Raw genomic sequence first — 25674 nt, forward strand, 5'->3', positions numbered from 1 at the left:
CAGCAGTCCTGGTCCTCAGACCTGAAATGGGACGGTGACATCGCTTCTTCCTTTACACCTGTTCGTTCTTGAACAAACCCTTACTGAGTACCTCCTTTGGGCCAGGCACTCTTGTAGGTGCTGGGGAGATAGCAATGAACAAAAAGAGAGAAAAACACCTGCCTTCATGGAACTTACTTCCAATGGAGGAGAAAGATAATGAACAAAATAAATAAGTATAAAGATAAATAAGTGGCCAGGGTAATATGGTTTTCCTTTAGGGAGGAGGGAGCGGCGGGATACAAGCCTTAACAGCAGTGTCAAACCAGTTAAACAACAGCAGAAAATACAACCTCATTAGAAAGAGAAATGAATGGACTATGAATTGGAGCCCCAACTCCCTTTAGAAAGAGAAGTGTGTTTCCCATCCTCTGTTCCCCTTTCCAAAGTGAAACGATCACAAAAGTGTGGGGCAGCAGATGGGTTTCAGCAAGGCTACGGAAGGGTTGGATCTCTCACTTTTCTCTCTCTCTGTCTCTCCTTCTCTCTTTCTCTTACCTTGGTCTCTTCTAATTGCCTTTGCAGGTTTTTAGGGTCCACAGCGATGGGTTCAGATAAGTGTTTGCTCGCTGTGACCGCACAGGCCTGGAGCCCTGAAAGAAGTCCACATGAAGCATCTTCATAGTGTTGATATTTATCCACCAGGTCTTTAAGATTATTCCCAAGGACATTGCACTAAAAAAACAATAAAAATAAAAAATCAGAAGAGATTAAGGGTGAGGGATTAAAATCCCACTGTATAGGTGTTAAAAACCTTAGGACCTATGAGTTAGGCAACTTGGAAAACACCAGAGTTCAACCAAAGTTGGTGAAAACGATAGGACTAAGATATTTTCCTTCATGTGAAGAAGCATCTTCAAAAAGTAACCATAAAAACTAAGAGATAGTCCTAGATTTATACCAGTTCAAAAACATGTTTACAAGGGCTGGGTCTTACTACAGAATGAAGGATTCAGATATCAATCACCAGGGGAGGCTAATCTACCAGGACACATTCTGAGTTTTATGGACCATGTGTATAGTTATGTATTCGATGGGAAAGTTTTCAAAGTGCTTAATAAATCATTTCCATGTCACCCAAGACTGAAGTTGTACAAGGAGGCAAATAATCTAGATCAGAATGGGCAAAGGCCAATAACCAATGATGCTCTTTAAACCATTTGGGCAACTTGGTTAGTCTGTTCAGCTTATACTGTAAAGAGGGAAATGTTTTCTTAGTTCTGTGGGGGTTTTTTTTTAAACAAAACTTCTGCTTGTCCACAAGGAGAAGCTGAAATAGTCTGTTAGCCGTGAAGTATTAAAATAATGCACTGATCCACTACATCTGCAAAACAAACAAGTGCAGTATTGGTGAAGGGAAAATGATCTGACATGAAAGTTCAGGCCCAAGCCTGAGAGGGGGCAAATCAGCAAGGCGCCGCTTTGGGTCTGGAACCAAAACATACACGCCACCTGGTGGTCAGATCGGATGTTGGCGTTTTAGAGTTAAGGCTGCCTGGAAACCACTCCCCCCAAAAAAACTAAATAGATAATTTGAGGCTTCTAACCTTTAAACACGTTTGCTGAAGTAAGCAGATGAATAAGAAAGGGGGAATGAGGACAAAACCACCTTATGTCCTCTGCTTCAGTTCTTAGATTTCTCGCTTCTAATTCCAAAACCGAAGTGAAGAGGACAGAGTGAAAACTATACTCACAAGCTGATCTAAAAATAAAATTACCTTCGAGTAGAGAGACCGGAACCGATCGGTGGCATGATCCAGTTTGCCCTGGACTTCTCTGTGGGTCGCAGAAGTATCGATGTGATCCTGCGCAGTCTTGCCGCTTCTCCTGCTGCAAGATTTGGCCGCTTCTAACACTCTGTTTCCAGAAATGGTGATGTACCTCAAGTCCCCTTTGTGAGAAATGACATCCTCTGAGAAACTCTTCTGCCGCTTCAGTTTGGCCATCAAGCCACCGAGGTCATCTGCGCCTGCTTCCAGGTTTTCCAGTTCTTGTTCTGACTGCTGCAGCCAGTGCTCGAACTCGCTGTAGTCGGCGTCGAACTTCTCTAATTCCTCCTGCAGAGAGTGCGTTAACTTCATCTTCTTCTCCGACTCGGCCAGCGTGGTTTCGTAGTGTGCTTTCAGTTCCTTCACGTTCCTCTGCAGTTTCTCCTGCTCCTCGGGAGACAGATAGTGGCCCTGTTTGTCGAGCAAGGCTTGTGCAGCCTGCGTGGCCATAAGGACGGCCTGGTGCTGAGAGACAATCTTCTCGTGTCGGGCCTGCGTGAAAACACATCAGCCTCACATGAGGTCAGGGCAGTGACGGGGTTCCACGGAGCCTGTCCGGAGCCCCCCGTCGCCTCAGGACCGACAGCCTTAAATGATCCACAGGCCAGCAACTGGCTTCTCATTAACCTCGTCAAGGTGTGCAGTATTTCCCTCACTTGCATGGGCGCATTCCAGGATAGCAAGCTTTGACCACTCTCATCTTATTTTTATGGAGATTTTCTAATCTTCACTAGAACAGTACTTAGATAGTCACAGAGGACAAGTACTGATTTTGAGAAGTTTGGAAAAAATGTGATGAATTTCTCTTCCAATTCTGGAAGCATCTATAGTACGATCTCATTTTAGTCACTACTGCCTGACAACAACCCTGAAGGGACTGCTGAGGTCTTTAGCTAATTACTGAGCCTTTTTTATTAAGAAATTATCCTGAGAAGACATTTAAGTAGGAAAAAGAGAATTTGTTCATTTTAAGGCTATAAAACCCCTAGGACAATAATTAAGCAAGAACAATATGCATCCAGAGAAGCCCAAAGAGGTTTGGAGGAACATATATAATCAAAGAGAATACTGGAGCTACTGGGCTTCACTGGGCATCAGCTTCCTACATGGGGAAAAAGGAGACAATGATCCCTATACATCCTAGGTCTGCTGAAAGGAGTACATGAGACCACGTGTGTAGACTACGTCCTGGCAAGCCTGGCACATGCCAGGAATTAAAATCCACTCTGAAGGCAGAGGACCGGTGTGCAGAGCCACTGTGTCCTCAGCCTTCAGGGCAGCTGGGTGGGCCTCAGGTAGCTGGAGTCCCTTTCTCTGCAGCCACAGCAGCTTCTCCCATCCACCCCAATATCCATACAAATATGGCAAAAAGGGTAAGAATCCTTCTGGGTAATTTTCCACACTTCTCATAATGGTTTACAGGGAGCCAAATGACCTGATAATATTATCTCAGAGCTCTTTGACTATTTGCTCCACCCCCAACCCCACTCCAGGAACCCCAGTCTCTCAAACCACTATCACCACCCCACCTCGTGAGGCACAAAAGGGGCTTTTCCCCTAGGTGTTCTCATCTGGCAACACCTCTTCCCTCAGGTATCTCTCCCACACATCCCCTCTAAGGCTTCACACAATCTCATCCTGTCAGGGACGCCTACTCAGATGATCCTATTTAATGCTGATAGGTGGCTCCCGACCCATGCTCACCCACCCAACTCATTTCTTTCAGCAAAAGAGGACTACCTCCTAACATCCCATAGTGCATAAAATTTAGTCATTAATAAATAACTATCATCCTGACCTCTCATCCTCACTATCCTCACATGCAAGCACCACGGCAGGGAATTTATTTTGCTCACTGGGGAATCCCAAACGCCTGGAACAGTGTTGGCAACAAGGGCTAATAAGAATAAGTATACTATGAAATAAACAGGACTGAGAAGCACTGTTGTAGGAAAACTGTTCACTTACAAGTATGATCCCCATTAGTCAGCTGAGAACAGTCTCATTAACATTTGTATTCTGTCTATAAAAATGCCTGCTCCATCATGGGCACACAATAAATATTTTTGTCCAAAGAACTTTTCTCCCACAGACTGTGTCTTAGACATTTGAACTATAATCACACACTATTCTCCAGTGGGTCTTCTGCACACAGTAGCTTACACAGATATATGTAACACCTTATAAACTATCTGATCCACCCCTTTCCTTTTATAAATGAGGAAATCTGGGCTGAAGGAAGAAACCGCGTGGCCTAGGACATGTGGCACAACTAGAAAGTGCTAGAAACAGAACCCCTGGCCAGGCCCTTGGGCTATCTCTCCACCACCCTGCCAGGACATTAGGAATTTCTAAAACACTTTCAGAGACCCATATTCTTAGAAGCAAAAAGATCAGAAGGCAAACATCATGCAGTGGCTAAAAACAAGGGCTTTCCTGCGAGGCCTCTTTATCTTTGAATCCGCCCACTGGTATTTTCACTCCTTGGGTCAATTTACTAACCTTTCCTGACTTCTTTGTAACTGACTCATAAGACACTCCTAAAGGAATTCATTAAATTTTTCATTTTAAGAGTTGGTTTACTTAAATCACAATATTTAATTTAATGTGAAATCTCAAACAGCATTAAAAAAAGGTGTGAGATTTTCATGTTTCACAAAGGGATATGGTTTGTAAAACACTGAAAATAAGGTTTGGAATAGCCCCCTGGAAACTACAAATACAATAAATACTTCCACTCTCCTTCTGGTTTAACTTGTACTTCCTATAATATAAAAACCTTCTATTCCAAAGACTCCAAAGACAAAGACATGGAGGAAAACACACAAAACTGCAAAGGCACCTCAAGTCCAGTTAGGTGACGACAAAGGCCATGTGCAGAAATAAAATGATCAGTTATGTGACACTGTGAAAAAGGTTTTTCCAAAAGGTGCCTCTGCTCGGGCACTAGATGTGTACACCCAGGCAAGCTACTTCACTTCTGTACGTTCCAGCATCCTCACCCGTGAAATGTGAATCCAGCCTCCAGCCTCACGGGGAGTGGGGGTTGGGAGGGGGGAGATAGAGACTCAGTGTATTCACATGGGGAGAGCCTGCAGGGCCCATCTTAACTGCTATCTATTTGCTATTAATTAATATCAGCTATCATTATTTCTATTAATTTCTCACAAATCTGCTTCCCTTAGAAGAATGCCACATCTAATGATTTCGTTCTCATTCTTTCTGACTTGCTTCGAGTTCTCACAGTAACTTATATCTGACACAATGATGCACCTAGAAGATGGGACTCAGCTCTCGGTGGTCATTAAGGTTTCAAGAACGAACTCAGGGGGTGCCCCTATCTTCACAGACCTGAGAGAGAATTTAACAATATCACTCTGTTTAGAACAACAAACCTTAACTTTCTGGTACTGCTGGTTCAGATTCTCCTCAGTGGTTCCAACTGGTCCATCAACATCAGTTTCCAACAGGTTACCATTAACTTCATCCTCCGCTCCCATTACTGACGTGCCATCGCCTTCTTGAAAATGGGTCCCGTTCTGTTCGATTACCTGTCTCTGCTTTACCCCTGCCCTGGCGGAGTCTTCGTCCACATTGGACAGCCAGTCCAAAAGGTTTTCTATTTTGGTTTTGCTCTCTTCCAGCTGCTTTGCAGCCGCAACCTGGAGAGAGAAAGTTCAGAGGAGGTATTCTATATGCTGGCTGAGGCACTAGTTTCAAGACATTCCCAAAGTAAATATTTAAGATCATTTAAAATTAGAGTGGGGATTCTAAAAACGGACACACGCTGAAAACTGAGCACAGTGAAATTAAACCTTTGATCCAGAGACAGTTACTCAGAAGTTCCCGCTGTCCTTAAAAACACATTCCAAAATTTTAACTACAACTGAGGAGTCCTCATGCAATCCCACTTAAATTTTTTTTAAAAAGCTAAACAAAGCCAATTCTTCAAACTTTCTGTAATATTTGGTCAATTATATAACTGGAAACCCACAATTCTAGTCTCTGGTACTAAGCACTGCTTACTGGCACCTGATTCCACTTAAAAATTCAAGTAGCTGTTACCCGAATCATCTTCAACAAAGCAATAGTGTACCACATATTTGAATAAGGACCTTTTCAGTTTCTTCTTTGATTGCTGTTGTCACAACTTTATCCAGCTCCTTTTTGGACTGTTCTGCCTTTAGATTAAGCTGTTCACACTTTAACTTGGCTTCGTTAAGTTTTTGCTCAATCAAAGCTTTATCTTCTCGTGACAGCTTTTCACCATTCTCTTTTAAGAAGTTCTCTGTATTTTTCACTATTTCTGCCAAAGCCTGTGCACTTCCTTGCATATCTTTCTGTAATTCCTTATAACACAAAAGGAAAAAAACTCTTATTAAATTATTACCTATTTAATTCTTCCAGAGTTGTAATTCTAAAAGAGGGAGTGAGCAGAGGAGAGTTAAGCATTTATTTATAGGTTGAAAAAGCATAGTCAATTTGAGTTGGTTTACTTAAATCACAATATTTAATTTAATGTGAAATCTCAAACAGCATTAAAAAAAGGTGTGAGATTTTCATGTTTCACAAAGGGATATGGTTTGTAAAACACTGAAAATAATGAATTTAAGGAGCGTGCAAGTGGCCCAGTTGATTAAGCAGCTGACTCTTGGTTTCAGCTCAGGTCACCATCTCAGGGTCCTGGGATCGAGCCCCATATCGGGCTCCACACTCAGCAGGGAACCTGCTTTAGGATTTCTCTCCCTCTGCCCCTCCTCCTGCTGTCTCTCTCATTCTCTAAAATAAATAAATAAATCTTTTAAAATAAGAAAATAATGAATTTAATAACATAATCTATACAAATTTGCACACACCAGATATTATCACATTATGTGAGCACACTTATAAGAGCTTTTAAAGACACGATAATATTATTTATTCAGTTTCTAAACATTTATTTTTTTAACATATATCTATTATTCAAGATAAAAAACAAAGTAATTCTCCCAGTGAACTAAGATAACTTCTTCTAAACCCCAAGGCTCTCCAATATGCAATGTTTGCTTCTTTGCCCCAGCTGCTAGGAAGCTCAAGATTAAGATCTCTCCTCAGCAGTTATAGCTTTCCTTTGTCTAGATCTCTCTATGGAATTTTTCCTCTTCTCTTCCTCCTTTACTTTGTGTTTTTATTCTCCAAATTATACTGTGTTTGAACTTTCACATTATTTTCCCATATTTTTAATTTAAGCCTTATCAAATTATTTGAAGTATTTGAATGGGAAGAAATACCACTTCCTGAGCCACTACGATGTGACATGAACTGCGCTATAGTCACTTACTTAACACATAGCACTTCCTTAACCCCTATAATCAGCGAAGTAGGACCGATGAAGAAACGGAGGCCTGAAGAGATTCTTTAGAAAGCTAACAATGTGGAGTGTCTGGGACTTGAACCAAGAGCTATCTAGTTACAATGAGAATGTTCTTTCTCCTGACACCAAAAGAAAGCTATCTTTACCCATCTTTATTGTTTGTTTGTTTGATAAAGAGGGACAAATTGTAGAGAAAGAGGAAAGGAATAGGCAGTGAAGAAAGAGAAAGAACCCAAACGAATGCCTATTTCACCTGTTGTACAAGTGAGTGAGCTGGCCTGAAGCGGATGCAAGTTTTAACTCCCTACACAAGGTATTTCCATTAGCAACTTACTTTATATCGCCTTCCCTCAATATCTCACCAACACAGTCAAGAAAATTACTGGCTTTCTTAAAGTTGGAAATGTAACTCTTAGTATCAAGTTTAAAGCTCACCTTGGCTCAGAAAAGCTAAAATGATTTGCTAATAATAGTAATTAAACTTAGTATCAACATAGACCTGCTGATGCAAAACCAAATTTTACCTCCTGCTTGGACTGATACTTCTTCAACTCAACTGTGCCATCTCCAATCACAAAGGCTTCTTGGTGGCCAATGAGGCGGTTTTCAGTTTGGGTGAGGAGGTCGCATATTCCTTGGAGTTTCTCTTTGTACTCCTGTTGACGCTCTGCCACAATCTAAAGCAGGGCAAAATCAAAGCATCTTAAATGTGTGGTCATAAACTCACTATTGTGATTACTCCTTACTAGAACACATTTTGCAAGTTCTGCACATTTTACGAGTTCTAACTGCAAAATTAGAACATATCTTGCAAGCTTTTCTGAGTATGCTGTAAACATGATAGCAGTGGGGTACATATTGAGCAAGGTGACACAGAAAGTAAGAGCATGTCCCATATACAAAGAAGGAGATCATGTTTGGATGAAACTGCTCAGTAGAATACTGGCCATGCATATGTGTAAGAGATGGAACTTCTGACCGACAGGAAGAAACATTCCATGTTCTTAAGCTCTCGAAACCTGCAACACACACAATTAATTCTGCAAAAGGATATCAAAACAGAAGTTAGTTGTGGTTTGTCTGTTAACATATTTGATATGTGTATATAGGTTATCATGCTAGAGACAATGCCTAGGTGCTTCAAGATATAATAAAAGGAGCACTGCATGCAATGTTCTTACTTAATCACTATGCCTAATTCCATTGCCATCCCTTTGCTCATTATTATTAGATGTAGCGCTCTAATATAATTCACTAAATTACGAGATTAGAAAATCAATACTAATACCTGCATCTTTCATTTTCCTATTATTGATACACTACTTATGCATCTTATAGCCATTGATCATGTTTCCTAGGAGCCTAACACATGCCAGGCAAGTAAAGTACTAAGTGTTTTATATTCATTCTTTTATCAGTGCTCACAATACTACCAGGTAAGCACAGTTATTATTTCCAATTTGCCACTGAGAAAACCGTGGCTGAGTGACGTGCCCTAAGTCACCCATGACCGAGTATAGCTGGGATGTAAACTCAGCCAGTCTGGCTCCACAGCCCATGCCCTGTGCTGCTGTGCTCTACTACCTCCCAGAGGAAAAAGATACTTAACCTTCTTCATCCATAGTCACCAACGTATCGAAATTTCTGAGTGCATCCATATTTCCTACTCCCAGGAAAAAAATCAAGACTCCCACTTGAAAACAGTGGTTTCAGGGAGTCATAAAAATTAAAATAAACTGTAGCATTCTTATGGAAAACAATATTGTTATATATTCCAGCATCTCTACATTATACCCTGTCCACTTACTGCCCTTCCAGATCCCTGGGTATCCACATTACAGGTTTCACACGGAAGAACTAAAAACAAAGAATACCAACTCCACAAAGAAAGGCAAACCTTCTGATCATCAAGATCTTGTTCTAGCTGTAACTGAGTCTCTAAGTGTTCCACCCGGGCAGTTACTGATTCCTGCACATCAAGAAAACATTTCTGAGTGGTATTTAGGAGCCTCAGTAGTTGTTTGCTTTGGTTGGGAGACAGGTCTTGTGCACATTCAGAAATGAAGAACTGCACATCAAGGGCAGTGGCCTCCAGCTGCACTTTGGTGTGTCCAAGGTCTTTTAACACGTTCTGTGAACGAAACAGTACAAGTTATAAAATGAGAGGTAAGCCATAATATAAAGTTTATATTAACAATACATTTTTTATTTTTATTATGTTCAGTTAGCAACTGTATAGCACATCATTAGTTTTTGATGTAGTGGTCAATGATTCATTAGTTATGTATAACACCCAGTACTCATCACAATACATGCCCTCCTTAATACCCATCACCGGGCTAACCCATCCCCCCACACCCCTCCCCTCTGAAACCCTGTTTGTTTCTGGGCATCCACAGTCTCTCATGGTTCGTCTCCCTCTCTGATTTCTCCCCCGTCAGATTTCCCTCCCTTTCCCTATGGTCCTCCGTGCTATTGCTTATGTTCCACATATGGGTGAAACCATATGATAATCGTCTTTCTCTGCTTGACTTACAAGTTGGTACAGCCACTCTGGAAAACAGTATGGAGATTCCTCAAGATGTTATAAAATAGAGCTATCCTATGACCCAGCAATTGCACTACTAGGTATTTACCCCGAAGATACAGATGTAGTGAAAAGAAGGGACACATGCACCCCAGCGTTCATAGCAGCAATGTCCGCAATAGCCAAACTGTGGAAGGAGCCGAGATGCCCTTCAACAGATGAATGCATAGAGAAGATGTGGTACACATATACAATGGAATATTACTCAGACATCAGAAAGGATGAATACCCACCATTTGCAAAGACATGGGTGGAACCGGAGGGGATTATGCTAAGTGAAGTAGGTCAAGCATTAACAATATTTTAAAAATATAATTCTTATATAAGGGACTCAAGGTTTTATTATTTTTTTCATGATCCGTTTAGTCAAAAATCTATTCATCACCTACTAGCAGATGGTAATGATGAAATTATTTAAATACTATGGTAATTAATATTATATGGAAAGACAATTCTTCTATTTTTTTAATTTATTTATTTTTTAGAGAGAGAGTGCAGGAGGAAGGACAGAGGGAGAAGGAAAGAATCTCAAGCAGACTCCCCGCTGACTGCAGAGCCCAAAGCAGGGCTCGATCTCACAACCCTGAGATCACGACCTGAGCCGAAATCAAGAGCCTGAGGCTTAACCGACTGAGCCACCGAGGCACCCCTCCTCTAAGAATATTTTAATCTTGCCTGCCATATCACATTTAAAATGTAACTCCAGCAAAAGATAAAAACCCAACTTACATACATTTGGCATGTTAAAGGGGAAAATCAAGTTAAAATATTACTTGCTAATATTTACAATATCCATGTAATTGTGGTTGCACATAAATGAGCCAGTGGGGAATCTGAAACATAAATTCAATGAGCTAGAATTTCAGCTTTCTGACTCACAAGCCAGGAGCCTAAACATCATTCATGAGGCATGCTATTCATGTTAAAAACTATGTTGTATTTATAAGAATAATTTAACTATTATTCTAATAGTTATTAATGTGACTAATACATAAATAAATACAAATCTTAAGATGTCAGTGGCGGTAAGAGATTGATAAGGCAGCTGGGAAAGCATTGGAATGACGCCCATAGAGTTGGGATTATTTTATGGTTCTGTCAACTACGAACAAACATCTCTTAGAGACAAAGGAAATAATCCGTTTAGATTTAGAAGTCATTTTTTTGTAAACATTTGTTATATTAAATCCGGAAGTTTTTAAATGTACATAAATTTATCTCATTTATCTTGAAACTTGCCTTGAGAAACTCCAAACTTCTCTTCACATGTTCAGTATCTTGTACATTCACAATTTCAATATCCTTCACAGACTTGCTCTTCTCTGATATCCAATGTGAGAATGACTCGAGTTTCTGCAGAAATTCTTCATGGGAAACTGCTAGTTTAGACTAGAAAATAAAATCATGTTTTCATTTCTGTCAATCCCCAAATTTCAAATTCCTACAAAAAATGGTTCTGTTTCAAGGCCCTAACAGTCTGAAAATAAAAGACTTCATCTCATCTCATGACTAAATTTTCAAATAATCAGATTTTCTTCAAAATTCAAATGCTGACTTGGCATGAAATGTTTCGATGCCTACCATTTCAGAGTCAATTGCGAGCATGACGTGTTTCATTCTTTCTGAAGACACACTGCTGAAGGAAGAGAAAGCAGTCTGCAAATTCTGGTGGCTTGTCCTCAATTCCTCAAGCTGTCCTCTGGGGAAGTCACTGGGAAGAGACTTTAAAAATTCTTCTGCCAACTTCATGTCCTTTCTTAAGAGAACAGCAATTGGAGCCAATCCCAATTCAAATGTCTGCAAAAAATACATATCCCAGAACTATTCAGTGAAAACATCAATCACAATCCATTTTAAATGTAATAGTAAAGCACAATGGCTCATTTTTCCAAATTAACACCAGCTGACAACCATCCATAATAGGCAGCAGACAGTTCTTACCTCTAACTGTTTAAGTCGGTTCCTCAAAGTTTCCAGATTATTATCCAGAGACTCCTGGTTGTCTAAAGGGGGCTTCATATCTTGAAGTAAAGCCAAATACTCATGCATTTTTGATGTGTGCTGTAAACACTGCTGTAACTCAGTGGAAAACTAAACACAAATTTGGACATTTTAATTCAGTAGCCTTTACACAGTTTTTTAAAGCAAATAAAATGTATGGGGTTATTCCCAAATGTTTCATGCAGCTACAGCCACATAAAATATAAAATCAACTTACTTGTTCCATTGAGCCATCTCCAGAAGTCATTCCTTTTGACCCTGAAATACTTTCCAAATGGTCTGGGATATCACTGCATTGCTCCCCCAGCTTGTCGTCGCTTGGCAATGGGGATGCACACACAGTCGAGCTTTCTAGTCCAATATCTTTTATATTTTGTAAATTAAGGGAACAGTGGTTTCCTTCTTTGCTTTTAAGATCATTAAGAATGTGTGACTTTTCATCCACCGTCTCAGAGGTAGTGGATGATTTCTGATTCAAGTCTCTGACCTGTTCTACTTTCTCTGAGTATATGTCAGCCAGCAGCTTGTAGAAAATATTTTCAAGTTGCAATGGAGGTACTTTAGATGTAATACCTCTTTTCTCTAGCTCATACTCCATCTGGGTTAATTCTTTTATCAATTCAAACGCCCCAGTAATTTTCTGGCTATACGGATTTTGCTTAAGTATATCAAGGAGAAGCTCAGACTTAAGATTTGCAATACAGAACGGATCATCTCTACTCTCTGCTCTCAATTCTGGTGGGTTATTCATGGGGGAAACTCCAGAACAGTCACCAACTTTAAAGTCACTGGGGACACCAGATGCTTCATTTGCCAACTGTGATGTGCTAACTCTTTTAATTAAGTTTTGAATTAAAATTTTGGTGTCTGCACAGACTGAAGATTCTCCAACCTCTTGAGGATTCATAGGACCTTCTTCCAATCTACTCTTTAAGATACCCTTTACATCCTCAACAAATACCTGAGATAACTCAGGAATCTGAACCTCCTTTTCTTGGAGTCCTAGGGACAAGGCTTGTTCTTTTTGCTGCTCTTGCTCAATTATTTCCATCTTATTGTTAATTTCTGAGAATGAGCAGTCCGTGCTTAAAGGGTTTTTATTTCTTACTCCATTTGTGCAGAGTTCTGGTGGCACAAAATCGTTATTTTCCCCCCGGTGTTCCACATTTCTAAGAGGTAAGATTGACAGTGTGCTTTCATTCCTTTCTGGTGTGAACTGAGCAATTCCTGATCCCCCTTCTGAGGCACTTTCTTTCATACAAAGACCACTCTGCTGGGCCATCTCATTTAGAGGTGAGACTTCCTGGGTAAGAGCTGTCTTCTCTGTTGCATCATTTACTCCGAACTGTACATGCTCCTTCACGGCAGGGGGTGTTATCAGAACACAGCTTGGGATACCTTCATTTGGTTTCAGTACATCTTTTGCCTTTACATCTTTGGCAAAATGTTTTAAGTATGTGAATAGGTCAGAGTCTTTCTCAGGCCCCTCGGTGAATGAATCTTTCTCAGGACTTGCATCCCCTTCAGACAACAGAGTGTCTGAAGCCATGTCAGCACTGATCACTTTGGAAACTGAGGAGTCAAATATTTCTTCAAGATTCTCAAACTGAATGGGACTTTCACTAACCACTGTCTGTAGGTTCTTTGGTTCATCTTTAGGAGTTACAGTTACTTTTTTCAGGCTTCCTTTCTGATTATGTTCTTCACTGTCTGTGATTTGTGGAAATGGAAACCGATCATTACCTAAATAAAGACTCTCCCTTGTACTTTCACTAGGCAAAAATCTGAGATACTTATTATCTTCTTCTAGACCTTCTCCCAGCACCTCTCCTTTATCTGAGCACATTTTAGGAACTGATGTTTCACCTTCTATTAGTATACTGCTTTGGTCACCTTTCTTTTCAGTTAGAAAAGATTGGTGAATTTCTTCCCCTCTTTCATTTCCGTGATGATCCCTGGCAGTTACAGGGGCTATGGATGACAAATGGCTTTCCTCAGCAGGCTTTCCTACTACATCAGGCTCAGAACAAGTGATTTTATCAAAAGATGAGTAGACTTGAAGTGTCACATTCTCAAAATATGGATCTCCACCTTTCACAGAGTCAGTAGATTCTGGCCCTTGGATCAACTTAACCTTCATGTTCATTAGATCATTATCTACTTCAGAAGTTGAACAGGTATTAGTATTCTGTAAAGTATCTACACAGCCAAAGGTGTCTTCTGATTCAGTGTCTGTGGTGATCGGCAGCAATATATCCTTAAGGGCCAGCTCATGATTCAGCAACAGATTTCCTGGGCTTTTTCCAGCAACCTCGGTTGTATATTCTTGAAGGTTGCTTCTTTCTGTTACTAAGCTACTTTTACTAGTTGATTCTAGCTGTAAAGCATTTACACCTTGCTGGTTTTCTAAAGAACTGTAATTGTGCACTTTATCCGGGAGAATTCTCTTATTAACACTCGGACTGTCCTGAGTGTTTTCCTTTTCACCTACTGCAGGGGCACACAACTGGATATCCATATCTGTAGCCTCATCCTGGCACCAGGGCCCCTCAGTGTCACCTTCTACTCCTTCTTCATCATCACCATCATTGTCGTCACAATTGTCCTCGTCATCCTGATCATTACTGTCACACACACAATCCCCGTAACTTTCATTCTGCATAAAATCTAAGTGCTCAGTCTCAGATTTAAATTCTTGTCCAGTGATATGTTCTTCTTTTCTCCCTCTCCAACATCCAGTGTCATCAAATTTTAACAAAGCACTGAAGCTCTCTTTTCTTTCTACGATTTCATAATCAGTTGATGAGTCAGACTCATCCCCTTCAAGGCTATTTGAGCTTTCCCTTTCTGATACGGTTTCCAGCAGCAGCCCATTGCCCTCATGTGAGCCAACTGAATCTGAAAGGATTCTTTCACCAGGATCGAATCCAGCGTTCTCAGTAGCGATGAGAACACCCCGGAGAGACTCTGGGCTTCCCCTCACACTTAAGTTGCCAACCAGTGCCCCCTGGGCCACCACGGAATTTTCATTCTCTCTTAAAACATCATAGAACACATCACCAGGAAGAGCAGCCCCATCGGTCTCCTCTGGCAGTGCAGCATAGTCCTCAGGCTGTAGATAATCATGATCGTCACCTTCCAGAAGCAGAGAATCGTGGTCGTCATCTTCAAACAAAGGAGTATCATAAAAGTCATCTTCACTGTCGGTGTCTGTTTCTGTCACCCTTGGCTGATCATCCAGGAGTGACGTTTCATAGTCGCCAGCACTGACGGTTCCTTCCAGCAGCGGTGTACCGCAGACTGGAGACACCCGAGTGCGAAAGGTATCACCCGGCGGGGTCATGGCACAGGCGTGCTCTTCCATTTGGGGCCCAGTTTCCTTGTCTCCAGGCTTCTGCTGAGAAGCAGCATGTAGTCTTTCATCTTCGCCGTAAGTTTCTGAAATATATTTACCATTGCAAGACCGGACCTGAGGAGGACTGTCACCCACATTTACAGGTTTCCGCTGAGAGTGTTCTCCCGGTAAACTGATACTGATAGGTGCAATTCCCAGAAACTGCTCTTGAAATGTCTCTCCCATTCTGTGACCCGACAGCATGGTGTGGTCGCTGAGTGGCAATGCGGAGTCTTCACATTTATTTCCATTGCTCTTTGAGGTATGTACATCACTGAGGCTTTCCTGATCATTCCTCAATTTATCATGACTTAGCAAGGCACTCAGCCTAGGAGAATAGTCAAAGATTGTCAAATCCCTGTTTATATTATCTTCATTCTCTTTTTCATTCAAGTCACAGATCCTACTAGTTTTTGATTTCATAATAGGATTTGTTATCGAATCATTTGCAAAGTTTTGAATATTCTTAGAATGGCTACATTCACCTGCATGTTCATTTGTTCCAACTGGACTTTGATTTTCACAGTTTTTAAGTATGTTTTCAGATTCTTGTCCAAGCATGCCAACTGCTACAATTCCAGGCTGTGGTAAATAGGATGCAGAATTGGAAACACACACACTGGATGAACTCTTGACTTTATGATCAGTTGCGATTATATCTGCCAGGTTTTCTGACTGATAGAATTCACTACTGGTAAAATTATTTCCCATTTCATTAAACTCTTCATCTATGGTATGCTTTCTATCTTCAAGAATTTCTTTATACTTAGGTTCTCTGCAATGACATGTATCAAAACTACTCGGTGAAGCTATACTGTCATCCTTTTCTTCACTTGGAGCATTATTCAGAAAAACACCAGGGAGTCTTAAGGCATCAAGACATTCTTTAATGGGTGTGTCCTCAAATTCCGCACTATAGCCTTCCAGTAGCATCCCGACAGCCTCATTCAAGTCTCCATCATACAGCAAAAGCCTCTGCCCTGTGTTGGCATCCATATAGCTATTTATCAGCAAATAAGACAGGAATAATTTTTTAGTTTGTTCTGAGCTCTGAGTTGCCACTGGCTCTTCTCCATCAAAAACATCCTCTTCTTGCCTGTAATCATGGACTGTGGATGGTTGGAATTTACAGAAAGAGAGCCATCTTCTGGCATTTTTACAAGCTTCTAAATCTCCCAAATCTGGCATTTTATCAGGCAGTATTATACTTTTCAAAATCGATGCTGTGTTATTATCTATAATTCCCAGCTGCTTAGCAACATCCAAACCAATGACCTGAGAAGTTTCTGGAATATAAAGAGCAGCTATCTTCTGCCTGCCATTCAGGATTTTGTATGCCAATTCATTTGTAATCAATTCCTGCTGCAAGGAAGAAGATGTAGGAAATATTTCACCAGAGTGAGGCCAAATGAGTCCAACATAGCCTCGCTGAGCCTCTAGTACCAAAAGAGCACTGCTGGAAGTTATTAGATCACACTGGACTGCTTCATCCACCGTTAAACGTTTAGCGGGGTTTGAGTGGATGATTCCACCTGTTTGAACCTGATATGTGAGAATACTGTTAGCTGTATCTCTGTCAATCACCCCTTCTGCCATAGCTTCTTCAACGGTCATTCTTTGACCAGAGTTGCAACTGATGAGACCCCCGGAAAGAAGCTGTGCACCTAATAACCTAAACATGGTTTCACGGTCTATGAGACCTTCATGAGCTGCCCTTAAAATGCTTATGTTTCTTCCACATTTTAATGTTATTCTGCCTCCTTCTTGTGGTCTCACAGGTAGAAGCCGCATCCCAGTGTTTTCCTGTAAAATACTTCTTTGTATAATATCAACTAAAGACACCTTCTCAGCGGTGCAGGGGTCAATAAGATCTTTACACGTGTTTTGCCTTTCCAGGACTTTAGAAAATAATGCTGAGGAAACCAAGTTCTGTTGGAAAGCCTTCTGCAGGGTCAGCTGTTCTCCTGTGGCTTGAATGACTAGAGAGCCTGTGGAAAGCAGTATCTCAAGAACTCTGATGGCCATGGATTCTGATATCATGCCCTGGGCCAAAGCTTCCAGCACTGGAATTGTGGTAGATGACACAGTAGAAATGATCTCCTTTGCTTGATTTAGTTCTTTGAGTTGGCACAAAACTTGCTCATCAATAAGGCCATGACTTTCAGCATCTTGAAGGTCATAACATTTTCTCAATTCTGGTGAAATGAGACCAGAAATCATTAGCTGTGTCTCAAGCAACCTGATTCCTGTGTCATAGTCAATAAGGCCTCTTAAAACTGCCTGAAAGATGGAAAGCACTTCTCCAGTTGTCTGGTCAACGGTGCCTGCAATCACTTTATCCAGCTGAAAAGAGAATATAAAATTCTCGGGTCAGTCTGTGACCCAAGGGTGGGCAGAATTTCATGAAACTCAGTTTGCATATTTTTAAGAAATAAATACACTTCAACATAAAAATCCTCTACTTACCAAGGCGCAGCAATGCTGTGAATGTTAGGCAGCTCAAATGCACAAGTGATCTATGTCAGTGATCTATTCAACAGCACAGGATGTGATAAAAGCTTTGAAAACAACATGCATCTGTGAATTGAAAACTTAATATTGTGTACATTAACAAGGTTAGTGAGGACACAACAGAGTAAATGATGATAGTGAGAAAACAGAACACATACCTAAGAAGGCAAATCATGCTCTCTGCAATTGGGTGAGATTAGTCGACTGACATGAAAGAGAGAATCAAACCCCATGCTATTGATGTTTACAGCATACAGACTTCTTTGCAGACAGTAAAAAACTAATGAACCAGAAAAATTGTTGCATACCCCCAAAATGTGACAAATACTGTGTAAAGTATTCCAGGGAGTAAGGGAATTGAATATAAAGATAACTTTTTCAATACTGAACAGTATGTTGAATATTGTGAATATGTATTGTCAAGTTTCAAAAGTTTAAAGACAGGCCAAATTTTAAGTGATTCCTGTTATATTTTAAGAAGATGCTAGGGCATCCTCACTATAACGAATGGCCCAGTATTCCTCCAGTAAATCTCAGGGTTATCTCTGAAAATCAAAACTAGTTCATAACACTCTAATGTCATCTTTAAAGATGAGTCAAGTCTATCTTATAACATCATATTTATATAGTAAAATACCTAATATAGCAGAAGAATGACTTTTAAAGAGAAGAGTTAGAAAAATGAATGATTTTTTTCTTTTACCATGCAAGGCAGAGATTAAGATGTCACAGAAACTGATGACAGCAAGTATGAGACTGCATTTAATAAACAACATTGAAATCTCTAAATACTTAGATAAACTCCATCCACATTTTTTCCATGTACATGAATTCAAGGTCATTTCTTTGTCATTGACATATATTTCTACAACCATGCAATAAAGCTAAGAATCTTGAAACAGCTTCATGTTTTAAATAAATTATATTACCTTCTCCTCTACCTTTATATCTCCTAAGGTTTGTGATTCTTGTAGTTGTTTCAGAGATTCACTACAGGAATTATAACTTTCTTGAAGAGATTTCACTTGTTTTTCTAATTCATTTCTTTCTTCATCTGTCATTCTAAAACAACCAGAAAGCAGGAAAAGAGGAATCAAGTTTTCAAGTGATAAAGATGACATATTAGGCTCAATGATTTTGTAAAATCCTTTTCTAAATAGGCACATGATCATGAAACAAACTTCATATACAGATTGCTCACGTCTCAGCATGACTGTATGAAAACTAAGGATGGCCCTTACACATCCAGGAATCCTTCCCTTGCCTGAGAAAGAGACTGCAGAGAAGGACGTACACTAACACATCAGCACTTCCCTAGCATACACACATTTCTAAAATAACAATGCTGTTCTCTGAAAGAGGGAAAGATCCTATTGTTAGTTCCAACATGGAAACGGGACAGAAAGATACCATTACTCAAGATGAAACTTGTACAAACTGAAGCGTGAAGAAAGATGAAATTAACAAGGAAATTAACCTGATTCTCTAAGGTACAATACAAAGTCACTGTGGCATAATCTTGGGGACAGCCCCAAAAAAGATTTAAGAAAAGGGCAGGTTTCTTCCCGCCTGAGGCACTAGCTGAAACAGATGAAGTACCTTGTTGGAAAAAGTAAGACCAAAATATGAGAAACCAGGTTATCACAAGTCTCAGCAAAGAAAATGAACATACTCGTACATATTTTCCAAAACATAAAGTCATAGAGAGTACTACTTAGAATTAAGATTGGCTTGGAATCTATACCACTCACTAGCTACCCACCCTTAATCCCTCTCTGAGCCCGTTTTCTTACCACTGATAAATGGGAATAATACGTACATTTCAGGGTTTTGGTAAAGACTATAAGTGACTAAACGTGACAAATTGCTATGTTCATAGTTGTATGTTAGGTAAATTTCCGAGTTCGATTTTTAAAATCTCAATTAAAATTTACCAGCTGTGGCTTTGCATAACATGAAGACCACTTCTCTACTTAGAATAAAAGAGCTAATGAAAACCTATAACATACTTGTCTCCATGTTTTGCCAAAAATAGCTGCATGGTTTGAAGTGCTTCAGATAATTGCTCCTTCTTGGTTGATATTTCTTCACTGGAAATCTGCAAGGTTAAGAAAACATATTCAAACTCGCCCCTCATAAAGACTAGAAAATAGTAATTTTAAAAAACTAAACAAGTTTTAATTAAGATCCAAATGATGGGTCTACTTTCTGAGGGGCCCAAGTCAATAACCTATCAGTTATTACCAGTGTACAAGCCTGGATAAAAGAAGAGTACTTTATCTAGAATGCAGATTAAGGAAAGTCTCTCGCTCTTTCTCTAACCATAACGCCCTCATTTTCATTAGGAAATAATACCAGGGCATTACGTAGTTCTCACATGTGTCCCAGTCCAACAGTGAATAAAGGTTGCCTTAACTATCCCCAAGTGGCCAAGGGTTCTTCACTGGCCCAGTGTCATCCTTGAGTGGTGCAGCACTCAAAGATACATGAACGTGGGACACGACTCCAAAACAGTAGCTGCACCCCCCCCCAAGCTCCTATATGCCCTGCTTCCTTTTGAAAAAATTATGGCGAAAGCATTACTCTGTAGATCTGCAGACGAAGATTAAATAATTTCTAAAATTTGCAAAACTCGTCTGTGACAGGGGAATAAAATTGATCTGTTTGAGGAAAAGCAAGAGGTTATAACATTTTTTCCTGATCTCTCAATGTATCACTTCTGAATAGTCTTATTTCAAAAATTGACTGCCATTCTTTTAGAGGAGCAGAAATGAGAGGAAATGATGGGCAAATGAAAAGGCGTATTTTTCCCCAATGTACTCTATTCAGAACAGAGTCAACTTAAAGTCTATTTTTCACAGTTACGGGTAATCATGAGGCCATATTGATTTTTAACACACACATTTATTATCCTATCAAAGTACTTTAAATTTCACTTAACAGAAAGACCATCAAGTATTTCTTATAGATTTACCATTTAGGCTCTGGTCTGCATTTAAAAATTCTGTCTACTTTTATGTCTACTAGGTCTAAAACAGATTTAGTAAGGTTTGGGAGGATTTTAAACTGCGGTATGAGAAAATGCCAAGGTTTGTAATCTACATCTTTCAAAAGAAACTTGTTCTCCCAAGAAATCCTTGCTAAAGTTTATGTCCCCATTTTAGTTCTTTTCCTATCTAACAGGGGGAAAAAAAGAGGGAAAAGATATTTTAAAGTCAATATTCACATAAAGTTACTTTGAAGGTTTGGAGTTTAAAACACCAAATGCAATTGGAGTTTAAAACACAAAACTGGTCTGATTTCTTCCACACTAGTAGGAAATATAGTATGTTAAGACTATGAGGTAATACAGCTTTATTTCAACTGAATACTAATTCAAGTATACACTCGGGTCTGTGAACTTCTTCAACAGGGAACCCCAGATAAGTTACATCTGCCTCATATCATAGCCAAAATTAGACAAGACATTGAAGTTTCCCCCTAATTATGTCAACAATGTCTGTTTCAACTGATGACAAGTGAACACTCATGCAGAGCTAGAAGAGGAAGCTGACGATAGCCCCCGTAATTTCTGAAGGTCAGGGCAGGGGCAGGAGGGCAAGTGTAGGAAAAATACTGGAGGAAAAATGCTGCTTAACTTAGTGGAAACTTAATATTATTTTTTTAATACAGCCTCAATTCCAGTGCTATCACCGGCAAGCATCAACACTGGACCTTAGCTCAACAACGCCTTGAACAACTGCTTGAAGAGCTTCAAGCAGTGCTGTCTGACAGACATCAAGGGCACTAACATGTCAGAAGCTGCACTATCCAACTAGCAGCTGGGGAACGGAAGAGAGCCCACAGCCATGGAAGAATTCATTTAGGTAAGGGAAAGAGTCTAGAATTTCTGGCGATTGACTACAGAACACTTCTTTATAAAATACAAAGACCCAGGAAAGCACAACTAAACTAAATCTTCAAAAATGTTAATACCCTAGTTTGTATTTCTGTTGTTCTTGAATCTTTTCCTTTACCTTTGTAAGAATGAGACCACATATCTTTACAATGAGGAGTGCATGGGTTTACTCTGGGCACAAAACCGGATGACCCTGCTCCTTGGGGACTCTCTTCACTATAATCAAGAAGCAGATCTAACCACAAGAAGAAGCAGTAATAGTAAGACTAATATATGTAGTTCAGGCTTTGGAATCAGAGACACTTCCTTGTGCTACATACTGTGATTCCTTGGGCAGGTTACTTAACCTCTCTGACCCTCATTATAGTTGCCTACAAAAATGGGGAAGGGGCGCCTGGGCGGTTCAGTCACTGGGCGTCTGCCTTCGGCTCAGGTCATAGTCCCGGGGGTCCTGGGATCGAGCGCCCCATCGTTCTCCCTGCTCTGCGGGAAGCCTGCTTCTCCCTCTCCACCTCCCCCTGCTTGTGTTCCCTCTCTCGCTGTGTCTCTCTCTGTCAAATAAATAAAATCTTAAAAAAAAAAAAATGGGGAAAATTAAGGTAAAGAAGTAAAGTGTTTTTAGATTGACCTTGTCAACTCAGTAAATTCTACCCACTGTTATTATTACACCAGAACCTCAGTGAATACCTTTTGCTTTGAGAAGGGAGATTTTCCAGCCTTCTCGCCATCTCTCAATGTCTTGCTGATATTTGATACCCATTTCTGTAATTCTTTGGCTTTTTCAACATGCTCTTTCTTTTCTTCTTCCAGTGACTTCTGACAAGTGTGAGTGGTAAAAAAAAAAAAAAGATACATACCAGTAAATGCTTGAGCTATTAAACCGACCTCTCCACAGAAAACAAGAATGTAGAAATATTTCTTTCATCACACACAGTTTACTGAGCATTTTATTCATTCACTTAACCATGTTTATCACATCATGCGGCAGATGTACTTCCAAAATGTTTATGGTAGCAAAGAAAGCTGTGACACTCTAACCTCCCAATTGGTCTATCAATATGACAAATAAAAAAACTCAATTTTATTCATGAAGCACTAGAAGATCTTTGAATTGCTGCCTTTGCATTAGCATTACAATCACAATGGTCTAGACAGAAAAGTATCAAAAATGGAAACCTGAAAGAACAGTGAATGTGTACATGCAAATGAAAAATACACAGAATAAAGAAAAATCTCTCCCCCTCTTCCAACACACAATAATGCTACTTTTAATTACAGACTCTACCTGGAAATGGGAGGTTTTGGTAAACATTTATTATGTAAAGAAGGTTACAATGTACAGAAAAGCTAGCAACTTTTTCACTTTTCAAGGAGATCTGAAACACTGTAGCTTCATGGATGTGGGAACAAATTTACATCTTTCTCTTTGATTCCATGATGTCTTCTGAAGTGCTCTTCCAGTGAATGTAATGAATCATTTTAAAATGGGAGCCCTAATGTCCAGCTGGATCTATTCAGTGATGAAGAATTCTGAAGAATGGAGGCTATGAACTTGCTGGAGTTCATCAAGCTTACTCCATATTCTAGGTAAAATACCTTTTCTTTTAGTGTAGGCAAGATCAAAACAAACAAAACCACTAACCTAAAATCTAAAGGAAACATTTTGAAGAACAGTAAATATTTTGTTACTTTCAACTTAAAAATTATTCTCTCTTCTGAACAATCGGCTATTTCCAGGCCTCAAGAAATAAATGGTGCTTTGAGTGTATGACATAATTGCTAGGCTGTATATTTAACTGATATCATCAAGCTCTGGACAGATCACATGAAGTGGAGAGCATCAGCCCCGTGCAAAGTTTTTTAAGCATGTCCTTTTACGAAGAATAGTAGAGGCTAGAAATTCCTGTCATCAAAGGTTCAGATACTTCTAAGAGTTTAAGTCCTGTGTGGAAATCAAAATCAGCTTTTTCTAAAGCTTCTTTGTACGTCAACTTTCTTTTCGTTTGAGGGCATATTATATTTCTGACATAGGACTTTTGATCTTTGAGTTTGGTAGCAATGAAAACATCTATGATACCGACTTGGAGAGCCTCTTCTATTGACAACCGGGAATGAACCTGTGGCTCGATCAACCCCCCCGTCAAGTACTGAAATTCCAAACATCTGATTCCCATTTCCTTACTTATGATATTTGCATTCACAGCCTCCACCACTGACATCACTTTGTTAGTGACAGGATGGCCAATCCCTGTGATTACTAACTCACACTGTCGCAGCTGCTGGGCAAACCCCTCATCCACAAGGCCTCTGTGCAAAGCTTCTGCCACCCGGTACTTTTTGCCAGTGATAGGATCAATTATCCCCCCCGTACTGACTTGGGCTTCAAGGCATCTGAGGGCAGTGACCCGGTCAACCAAATTTCTGCGGGAGGCCTTTAGGACAGAGATCCTTTCCCCACTGGCGGTCAGCCAGTAGCCCGCAACAGGACTGTGCAAATCCTTCTCGGGAACCAGCCGGCTTAGCAGGGAATCAGCAAGCTCTGTAAGTGTGATGACCCCTTCCTGATACTTTCTGACCCAGGCTTTGTCAAGTGTTCCCCGCTCTATAGCTTCATTAATATTGAACTGTAACCCTGTTTTAGTATCAGTCAGCATATGAGAAGGATGCCCATAGGATTCAAAAAACGTGGCTTCCTTCCACTGATATTGTTGCCCTGAAAGCTCAAGATAGGTACTTTTTTCAATTAGGTTTCTCTGGAAAGCCTCATATGCAGTCAGTTCTGCTCCTGTTTTAATATCTACTACAGAAATCCTATGCGTTTTCCGTACATTGAGATTGGAAATGTTCCTCTCCCCAAATGGAAACAGAAAGCACTGGCAATCTACATCAAATACACACATTCGCAGTAATTCTGAGTAATAGAGAGCTTGCTTGTTGTTGGGATTAGGAAAAACTCTTGTGTTGCTGGATGGCTCATGTAAAAATTGCAGGATGGCGTTATTTAACAAGCCTTGTTGCAGAGCAACTTCTGGAGGAATACGGATGCCCTTCACAGGGTCAATGACTCCCCCACTGGCAATCTGGGCCTCCAACATGTGTTTACCTCTTTGTCTGTCAAGCATTCTGTTTTCCATAGCTTGGAACACTGACAATGTCTTAGAAGAATATGAATATCCCAGGGCTGCCTTCTCTGCCTCAAGGAGCCTAATTTTAAATTCAGGGTCAATAACTCCATTCAGGATTGCATCTTCAACAGAGTATGTCTGACCCGAATTGGGATCAATTATAAAACCTGTTGCAGCCTGAGCTTCTAAAAATGCTAAAGCCATCATTTTATCTATTATGATTTGCTTGGCTGCTGAGGCAAATGAAATCTTTTCTTTTGTGGATTCTAGATAAAGCCCCGCGATTGAGGTGGCTTTTGTCAGAAACTTGCTAAGAGTTTTCTGAACTTCGTCAACAGTCTTGAGACCAAGTCGCAGCTGCTCAACTGTTTTCATGTCCAGAAGCTTAGCTTCAACCAACTGCCTGGCAGTCACAGTGTGCCGGAGCCCCTGGAATTTAAGTTCATCATCCCTAACTGAACAGGCGTGATCGCCGTCCAAGTTCTGGATGGCCTCTGGTTCTGGGCCTTTCTTAAGAAAATCTCTCTTGAGTCCACCAGATGGTCTGCACCCTTCAAGCATCCATTCTTCAGCACTAGGGCCTGGGTTCTTTTCTTGTTTTAATGCGGTGCCTTCTGTGTGCGTATCATACTGCTTGCTCTTAGCTATCTGCAACAGGAATTTATGAGACGTTAAAAGCCATCTAAAGAGCATGACGTCACTTTACCCATCCTTAATCCAAATATAATTCCTACAATAACGAAAGTAAAGAGAGGAAAATTTTCAAATGAAAGGGGCAAGTAATATTATTTTGAGAGTCTGAAGTTCACTTTAGATGACGATTAAGGTATTAAAATGCTATGTTTAGGGGCACTTGGGTGGCTCAGTCAGTGAAGCATGTGACTCTTAATCTCGGGGTTGTAAATTCAAGCCCCACGCTGGGTACAGAGATTACTTAAAAATAAAATCTTTTAAAAAAGGTACATTTAAAAAAGACTTGAGATGAAATTTGTCCAAA

The 25674-nt window shown here is 40.2% G+C and overlaps 1 protein-coding gene across 7 annotated transcripts in view; it reads right to left on the reverse strand.

Annotated features, from left to right (window-relative positions):
- DST (dystonin) overlaps nt 1-25674 on the reverse strand; it is a 364537-nt gene that overhangs the window by 121426 nt on the left and 217437 nt on the right. For 5 of the 7 annotated variants that reach the window (XM_034991240.1, XM_034991239.1, XM_034991243.1 and 2 more), the window contains 8 exons: nt 22240-22368; nt 19664-19752; nt 18584-18716; nt 7686-7838; nt 5924-6157; nt 5204-5470; nt 1758-2300; nt 538-714 (listed from right to left, as the gene is read on the reverse strand). In XM_034991240.1, the coding sequence (XP_034847131.1) occupies nt 538-714; nt 1758-2300; nt 5204-5470; nt 5924-6157; nt 7686-7838; nt 18584-18716; nt 19664-19752; nt 22240-22368 (1725 nt within the window). Of the gene's footprint in view, nt 1-537; nt 715-1757; nt 2301-5203; nt 5471-5923; nt 6158-7685; nt 7839-9058; nt 9293-10987; nt 11138-11329; nt 11546-11689; nt 11840-11966; nt 17487-18583; nt 18717-19663; nt 19753-22239; nt 22369-22618; nt 25326-25674 lie in introns of those variants that run through there. The other 2 variants (XM_034991245.1, XM_034991246.1) reach the window with 2 other exon arrangements.

Source organism: Mirounga leonina, unplaced genomic scaffold (assembly GCF_011800145.1).
Source record: "Mirounga leonina isolate KUSES-001 unplaced genomic scaffold, KU_Mleo_1.0 Mir_53, whole genome shotgun sequence".
Lineage (NCBI taxonomy): Eukaryota > Metazoa > Chordata > Mammalia > Carnivora > Phocidae > Mirounga > Mirounga leonina.